General features: G+C 48.2%; 1 protein-coding gene across 2 annotated transcripts; it reads right to left on the bottom strand.

The window, feature by feature from the left end:
• Nucleotides 1-2,134: 2,134 nt before the first annotated feature.
• On the bottom strand, nucleotides 2,135-8,383 carry LOC112276618 (paired amphipathic helix protein Sin3-like 4). 2 transcript variants are annotated; one of them, XM_073530829.2, is made up of 4 exons: nucleotides 6,443-8,383; nucleotides 4,039-6,263; nucleotides 3,430-3,787; nucleotides 2,135-3,144 (listed from the first exon to the last, which is right to left on the bottom strand). In XM_073530829.2, exons 1-4 carry the CDS (start codon nucleotides 7,255-7,257, stop codon nucleotides 2,367-2,369), a joined length of 4,176 nt encoding a protein of 1,391 aa, XP_073386930.2. In that variant the 5' UTR covers nucleotides 7,258-8,383; the 3' UTR covers nucleotides 2,135-2,366. The 2 variants fall into 2 exon arrangements, with proteins under 2 accessions (XP_073386930.2, XP_090103350.1); XM_090247224.1 differs by having other exon boundaries at nucleotides 3,430-3,793; nucleotides 6,443-8,382.
• Between the last annotated feature and the right edge of the window lie 158 nt (nucleotides 8,384-8,541).

The following is an 8,541-nucleotide window of genomic DNA, read 5'->3' as shown; positions in this document are numbered from 1 at the left end:
CAATAAGCATAATACTATCTTTCAAAATCTTCTCTTCTTCTTTTTTTTTTCTACATGCAATCAAGAAGATTGACAAAGTTTTAATAAGTATTCTTTAGCAATCTCCTCAATAAAATTTGATATATGAATTGTATAAGTCCTACCATTTTTATTAATTCTCATGTCATATTTTGTCTCTTTTTTAACAAGGATATTTAGTAGCACTTCAATTTGTGATCTATTAGTAAGAGTTTTTACCTTCAATATACTCCTTTGGTTGTAAATGTCTTAATATATAGTTAGCCAATCAATGAGGTGGAGGATTTTTGCAACAATCTTAAAGGCATCATTGGCTTTCAACATAATTATCACTTATTGTTGATCTTTATTCATTTTCCATACTACATAATAAACTACAATGTTTTCAACCAAATTGTGAGAAAGGCAAGTATTCACAATTTTGAAATCTCAACCATGATTTGTTTCCAAATTTTTCTAAAGGATCTTTTGACAGAAACAACTAATTCTTGTATTAGTTGTATTTCTTAGTTGCAAATGCATTGTAGAATTTTTGTTCCAAAAGCAAATTAATTAATGTTTTTTTTTTTTTTTTTTTAAGGCTCTTGTTTATAGAGTTTTTTTTTAGCAAATATACAAAATCTTGTGGAGTTAGTAGTATTGGCAATAAAAGAGGCAATGAGAGCAACATAGATAGGAGTGACGGATTAAGTTGATGATATTTGTATTTGAATGGAAGATAAAATCTTTGAACACTTTTATCTAAAATGTTGTCAATAGTAGAGAAGTAATGCCTTACTAACACAAGAAAGATGTCCTGTTAATGCATTCAAAAAATATTAGTAGATTGACTTGTAAGTTTTATTATAAATATATGTTTTTTAAATAGTTATTTGAAAATAAATCTTTGTCAAAAACTATTTGTCTAAGCACCTAAAAAACTCGTTTTCAATTTACCTGAATTTGAGAAAACATATTGTAGTCACCCCCTCTTCAAAAGTCTGAAAAGGTTGACATTGATGGAGTTAATAAGCCTTGGACACAATCATAGTCACCCCCTCTTCAAATGTCTGAAAAGGTTGACATTGATGGAGTTAATAAGCCTTGGGCACAATCATAGTCACCCCCTCTTCAAATGTCTGAAAAGGTTGACATTGATGGAGTTAATAAGCCTTGGGTACAATCATAGTCACCCCCTCTTCAAATGTCTGAAAAGGTTGACATTGATGGAGTTAATAAGCCTTGGGCACAATCACAAATCAAACAAATGCTAGTATTGTAATCATACATAGGGGTTCCAATCTTAGTGTCAAGAAAACTGCTTTTAGTGCAGCCAAATTGCATGATGCAAAGAGGATACCAGTCACACCCTTACTCACTGCGATAAGCTGCACTAGTATTGTGTAATTATGTGGAACTAATCGTAAACATTGCCAACACATTGTCTACAGACAGTATTATTACATACAAGCGGAACTTCAGGATGCCTATCAGATGGGTACATCTGGATACATCCAAGGCGTTAAAGCAAGCAGAGGGTGTCGTACATCAGGGACCGGTCATCCAAGAGATCGTGGCTCCTTACCCAATACATAATCGAAGTCAGCGGCACAATCCATCTTCTGCACAAAAGCGAATTACCGATGTTTCCAGGTCACCAGGATGCTATCCCCAAGACATCAACCCATCAACCCAGTAAGTGCTACCCGGAATAGCCAACATTGAGAACTGTAGATCATCTACGAGTTGGACGAGCCTTGCACTGTCTGCTCTGTTGGCTATGCTAGCAGTTGTGCAAAAACTGGCAGCACTCACTGAAATAGCCCATGGTACAAACAGTGAAAGCTCTGCCAACTCCTGGACGATCTCATGAAAGTGGGCAGTGGTGCTAAGTGAAGCAAAAGCTTCCGCTCACTATGATATATGCGCAACGATTCACTGACAAGATTATACGTCCACACCAAGTGATGACAGTAATGCTAAAAGTTCTGTGCAACCGCAAAGAGGCGTAACTCAACAAAGGGTCGGGTGAAGAATGAACAAGTTTGAGAAACATGCGGCATTGCGAAGGTAGAACAGAGAGAGTTACCCTCCGAATAAAACAGACTCAGCAGGACGTACACTTGTGTCTAGAAAATTTAAACAAAAAAAAGTTGTCGGATGAAAAATGAACAAAATAATTTACAGTCAAGCAAGACACTTGAGCCGACTCCCAAAAACTCTACTACAGAAGTATATGAATCGAACTGCAACAACGATCAAATGGCAGCTTGAGGAAGAGGTCCATAGGGCCTAGAATGAGAAACAAATACCCCCAAAAAACAACAAGCCCATGGGAAACCTAAGCACCAAGATCGAATCGCGATCAGTTATGCACCCCTCACACCCTCCATTTCTTGCATCCACTTGTGAAATTGACCCCTCCTCTTCGACTCCGCCGTCACCTTTCGTCTCTTGCCCCCAGGCACAGACCTCCAAAATACATCTTCCGTGTCCAGCACGTAAGATACTTTTGACGTCCGACATGACATCTTTATCTCTAACCCGTTCAGTATGTTCACATCGCTCCCGTAATCCTCACCGTCTTCAACACGCATTCGCTTTAGATTTCGCACACAAAATACCTGCCCGCGCTTGCTCGAGGGTATGGACGTCAAAAACCCATCCAAGTACTTTTGAAATGAGCTCTCCAAACTGTTTCCGGGAGCCTCGGAATGCTCCATCAGCTGCACCAGCAACTCGCTTGGGTTCGACCGTTGTTCAAAACGGTATATGTTCTCATCGTGCAGCACCACGCAAGCATCAGCGTAGTACACCGCGTCCACGACTTCCCGCTCGTTCTCGTACGCATTCAGAGCCAGCAGCTTCTGCACCACGTCGTCCGTCGCTGCCGCTTGCAGTTGCTTCACCAGCTTGAAAATCAGCTTGTCCAGCGTAAATAGTATGTACGATTGCGTACCTATGATTGCCCTGCACTCGTCTTCGAACTTCGAATTGTCCACGGAACCGTCCAGCAACCCATACAGCACCTGCATGAACCGGGAATACAAGTTCGGAGGACTGCCGCCATCGCCACCCTTCTTCTTAGCTGCCAGCTCTGCATTCACCTTCGCCGACAGAAGACGCTCGTACAGTGTTTGGTACAGCCTGCACGCACAAACCTCTTTACCACAAACCTCTACGCACACACAATCTCTTCACCACAAACACAACACACATTCCACTCCAACCCTTGCACCAAACGTCACACCGAGGACAACGAAGAGCATCATGCAACAATCTCCGCTCGGATCAACATTCCGTTCACAAAACTAATTGCGCTCAATCACTCCTCCCCAACCCAAAATGACTACCTTAACACGGCCTCTGCTTATCTAAAACTTACTCGCACTCCACCAATGCCAACAAACCTCCAAGGATTCCAAGCCAAACCTGAAGAGAACGTAAAACGTGTCGTTCCCATAAAATATCCTTCCGCATTTCCTCGAGTTCGACACCCCCGCCAAGCCTGCACCGGACCCGGGATAAGCTGCCAGCGGCTTGCAGTGTGCATACGAGTGTTCCGAATCTGCCAGTGATGAGTTCCCATCCCCGTCTCCATCGTCCACATCTGTCATACCCTCTGCCTCCCCTTCGCTCTCAGCCTTCCCTTCCTGCTCCTCTTCCTCTTCCTCCTCATGCTCCGACTGCTCGTCCCCAGACTGCTCGCTTGCCGAAACCTCTTCCCCAGCTTCCGACGGAGTGTCGCTGCCTGAGCTCGACTTCTGAGCGCTTTCCTCCCCTTCGTCGTCTGCATCTACACACATGCCAATATTGTGAACCACAGCCCTACATAACTCTAATTTTCTGCCAAAATCACACATCGACCGCCACTCCACAACATCAAACCACTGCACACAACACACAAGTCTACTCACACAAGCAGATACCCATGTCAACCCTCACCGCACAAAATCTTAGACCCACCATTTCCCAATTGTGTGCAACTTCGCAAAGAACACACACACATATACCATAACGTACTGCCATGTAATCGCTTACCTTGTTCGTGTTCCATCTCTCTCCCACCCACGCCCTCTGCATCCTCCTCTTCACCACCGAATAACTTCACTGCACCATTTTCTTCCCCTCCCCGACGCGAACTGTACTTCGGCTTCTTTCGCTCCTCCTGCTCCGAACAAGGCGATAACTCTCCTTCTTCTCTATCCACCGTCCGACCACCGCCAGTGCCATTGCCGTTCGTCACCGAACCGCCGCCGTCCGCCACCAATCTGCTACCCCTGTTCTCGCCAAGACCCGCATTTGCCCGCGCTCCCACTTCGCGTCGTTCCGTTGGCCCACTGCTCAGCTTCGCCCCGTTGCTTCCACCGTGTAACCACCCCGACCCTTCCGTTCGCGCAGCTGTCCCCTCCCCACCCTCCACTGCCATACCTTCCCTTACTTCGTCACATCCCCGATCATCCGCTTCTGCTCGTGCATTCTCCACAACCAAACTACCTCCCACGCTTCGCTCTCCGCCACTCGCTGCTGCATTCGTCGTGAATGCCATCACCCGACCCTCGGACCCCTCCACGCCCACCACCTCCGCACCTCTGCCCACAGTGCCTTCTCTCTCCAAACCCGTGTCCCCACCTTCAAGACTGCTCCTCACATCCCCTCCGCTGTCACCGCTCTCTCCACCGACCCCGTCCCTGCCTTCGCCCTCCAACGACTTCACCTTCACCCCTTCCTCCACGTCTTCCACCCCCTGCGAACGCGACGATAGGCCCAGCACTGGCTCTACGAACATCCTCCACATCCGCATTGTCTTCTCTGTGTGGTCCGGCGAGCTGCTGATCTCCTCAGACGAGTACTTTATGATCTGGTACATGTCGTCATGGATCGACAGTTCGCTAAACTCATACCGCAGATCCGGCATCAGAGGCCGCCGATTTCCGGCTGTTATCGCCAGCATCGTGTCGTCTTCTCTCCTCCTCTTCTCGCTCACCTCCTTTATCTCTGCCAGCAGCCCTTTCGTGCTCAGCGCCTTCTTGTCCTGCGACCTGAAGTAGAAGCTGCGGTGGTCTAGGGCCTTGTAGCAGTTCTTCGCGTACACCTCCGACCACACCTTGTTCATCTCCTCCCGGCATCGGGTCCACTCTTCCTCCTTCTGTACCAGACGCGAATGTATCACGGGCATCGCTCGACTCGTGTTCTTACGAACCGCCTCCAGCATGTCCAGTCCATGGTCCCCGTATATCCGCTCGATGCACCTCAAATTAATCGCTGACAAAAATTCGTCCACCGGCGGCAATGCCTCCGCTTTCCCGTTCTGCTCCTCTTGCTTCGTAATGTAGTCTCCCACCAGCTTCGCCGTTACAGCCGTCCCCTCCAGCAGCATGTCCAATTCGAACCGATCGTCCTCGCACCGGAACAGGCTCTCCTCGTACTGGTTCTTCCGCATGTGCTTGAACGAGTAGTCCTCGCTCCCTGACGTCACCGATACCCAGCTGTCATTCAGCACCGAGTTCCCCAATGCCGTGCGATGGCTCGACACAGGCCGAGGATAATGCTTCGGCAGCAGCCGGTAGCTAGGAGTGCACCGATCGCAATTCGACAAATCTAGCTCAGATATTGGCTTGTTGATGTACTTGTCCTTGCTCGACACCACCTTGTGACCCCCCTCCTTCGCTGCCTGAGATGGCTTCACATCCCGCTCCCTCTCCTTCGCGTCCCGCTGTCTCTCCCTCTCCTTCTCCTTCTCCCGGTTCCTCTCCCGCTCGCCATCCCTCTCAGTCTTCACGTCCTTCGCCGGTGCACCCTCCGCAAAATCCCCTAGCTTGCGCCCGCTGAAAACTCCTGCCAGGTACCCTTCCACATTCTCGCAGTGCGTCAGGAACTCGGTGAATCCCTCCATCAGATCCGCATGCTTCCCGAGGATGTCGCCCACCAGGCTCTGCAGCTCATCGCGACTAATGATCTCCTGACTGAAGATGTTCAGACATTTCAGAAACTCCTGGTATGTGTCCCGGCTACGCAACCGAGCCTTCACTTTGTCGAAAAACGGGTACTGCACACCGATCACGCCCTTCACCGCTTTCTTGTCATCCGTCGACGCTTGGGGGACGGACCCAGAAAAGCCCTCACCTACCTCGCCGGCCTGGGACTGTCTTCTGATGGCATCACTCGCATTACGAGCAGACGCTCTCTTCGCAGGCTTCTGTTCCGCAAAGTCTTTCTCTCTGTCCCGACCTCCTTCCTCTCGATCGATAGTTTCCTTCCTATCTCTGCATACAATTCACGTTAATCGGTCTGAAGCTATGTTGTTTACTACTGACTGCAGGCGCAAAGTTTCTTGACCACATCCAATGACCCCAAAGACACTTGAGCTTATCCTACATTTCGATACATTATATTTTAACCTGTTGTTTCAATATAATGCAAGATGATTATGCCAGAAGTTTACCCTATTTCTCTCCTGTCCTTCTCCTTGTCTGACTTCTTGTTGTCTTTATCTGCTCGCCGTTCTGCCTCACGGTCACGGCTTCGCTCGCCGGGCACAACTACAGTCTTTTCTTTCTTCGGTATTAGAAGTCTTTCGTTCGAGGGCTTGCCGGCTACTCCAAACCCTTTCTCGTCTCGCTGGCGTGGATTTAGATGCACGGGTTTAGCAATAGCATGAATGGGTGGTCCGGTCGACCCAGGCAAAAAGTAGGTGAATTCTTCCAACAAATCACCGTGGTTTTCAAATAGCGATGCTACCTCCTGATAAACTTCGTTGATGGATTTGTTGCCCTTCCGATACATGTTCAGGATCTCCAAGAATGTCTTATATACATGCTCGTCAGTCTGGAAGCGAGCTTTGATCTTATTCACGTAGTTGATTGCTTGATCGAACTCAACCGCAGGCTGTTTCTTGTCTTCTTCTAATGGTAGGGTGATCTCATAGCCTCGCGGAAGAAACGTATTGAAGCCAAGTATCAATTGTCTGTGACCTTTGAATAAGTCTTTCACGCGAGTAATCACGCCGGCCGTATCGACCCGTTGCGCCTTGAAATCCTTCATGACCTCCAAAAACTCATCATATTTCTCCTTGTCATCCTTGAATTTTTCCTTGACGGCTTTAAGATACGCGAGCGCATCGTCCGTGGTGAGACGTTGGCCATTGGCCGCCGAATGGTTATAAGCGGCGGCTTCCGAAGACTCGACTCCCCGTGATCCCGCAGCTCGCTTCCCCTGCGGAGGACCGTTCTCATATTCTCCTCTCTCCCGTTTCTTCATCTTTATTAGCAACACCTATTCCTCACCTAAAACAGCAAAAAATTTGAAGCACTACCAGACCATACGCGTATCGCACCAAGATCCAAATCCAACACCAACTCCGTTCTCTACCATTCAAGACAACTTCAACTGACCGCATCCAAAATTTAACGAGGTATATAATTTTCCTGCGCAGCTAACTTGAAATTGCCTAATCTTCTGTTCTACGCGTCAGCCTACATGTCGCTCCCCTATCCGACCATCTTTTCAGCTTGCTTCAAAAGCGACTTCAACAAAGACCAATCCTCTTCCGTTCTTTCCCCAATCATCGCTTCTTCTAGCATTTCTTACATCCGAACTCAAAAATAGACGACACGGAACTAAACAAAAAGAAGCTCCTTCATGCACTACTTCGCTAACTCCCGTGAACATGAAAACGCTTCTGCCTATCAGCCTCATGAACAGAGAAAGACCTTCCAAAATGCTCGGAATCCCTACCTGTCATACGGACAATATAAAATCGACATCACACCGGGAAAATCTTCACCAACACATACCGAACTCGTCTCCTCAAGGCATGACTCCACCTACCACAGGCGCCGGTTCACATCCGCCTCCCAATCCAGCACTCTCAGATGGATTAAGCGCTGGTCGCAGCAATAAAAATTCTTCCTCGCACGCACCGTTTCGCATGGCAGAAAACCAACACGAAACAGGGAGACAGGGGAACAAAATACTACAACTAGAATGACTCGAATGCACGAGAGATGCGTCGCTGGTAGGGTTGACGTTCATGAGAAGCGAGAAAGGGCAATGAATAAAACATAGTAGCTAACGCTAACGCAGCAGTAAAGAAACGACCAACTTACGCACGGAGAAAACTACTCCTCTGCCTCTTCATCAACGTCGCCTCCTCCACCTCACAAGAACTCCGCAGATGCAGAAAGGAAGCGCCCTCCACACTCTCTCTCTCTCTCTCTCTCTCCCCCCCTTTCCAGAGCTGCAGCGCAGCCTTGACGCAACAGGAATGACACAGAATGGCAGCTGCTAGCGGACGTGCGGGCGCGGACACCAGAAGCAAGAAAGACGAAGAATAGAGCCAGTCGTCACCGTGTTGATGTAACTTAGAGAAAGGAGACCCCCCTCCCCTTCACACTCTCTCTCCCTGCCGGACCCCTCTCCCCAGCCCCTTGCTTCGTTCGTTGACAAGACGAGAGCAAATTTGGCTTTGCAGCCCAGACGAGTCTCTCCGGCACAACTGTTCTTGGAGAACGCTGGTGTTCCCACGCTCCCTGCATAAGGAAC

The sequence above is a fragment of the Physcomitrium patens genome, chromosome 24 (assembly GCF_059467195.1).
Source record: "Physcomitrium patens ecotype Gransden chromosome 24, ASM5946719v1, whole genome shotgun sequence".
NCBI lineage: Eukaryota > Viridiplantae > Streptophyta > Bryopsida > Funariales > Funariaceae > Physcomitrium > Physcomitrium patens.
This window is presented reverse-complemented; position numbering and strand designations above follow the sequence as displayed.

What these genes read in the sequence shown, in the direction of transcription:
- LOC112276618 (XM_090247224.1), bottom strand. Translation starts at nt 7,257, where the DNA reads ATGAAGAAACGGGAGAGAGGAGAATATGAGAACGGTCCTCCGCAGGGG. An exon ending in AAGGACAGGAGAGAAATAGG is followed by an intron (nt 6,264 to 6,442) that starts GTAAACTTCTGG and finishes AATTGTATGCAG; the next exon opens with AGATAGGAAGGAAACTATCG. An exon ending in ACGTTTTACGTTCTCTTCAG is followed by an intron (nt 3,145 to 3,429) that starts GTTTGGCTTGGA and finishes TTGTGCGTGCAG; the next exon opens with GCTGTACCAAACACTGTACG.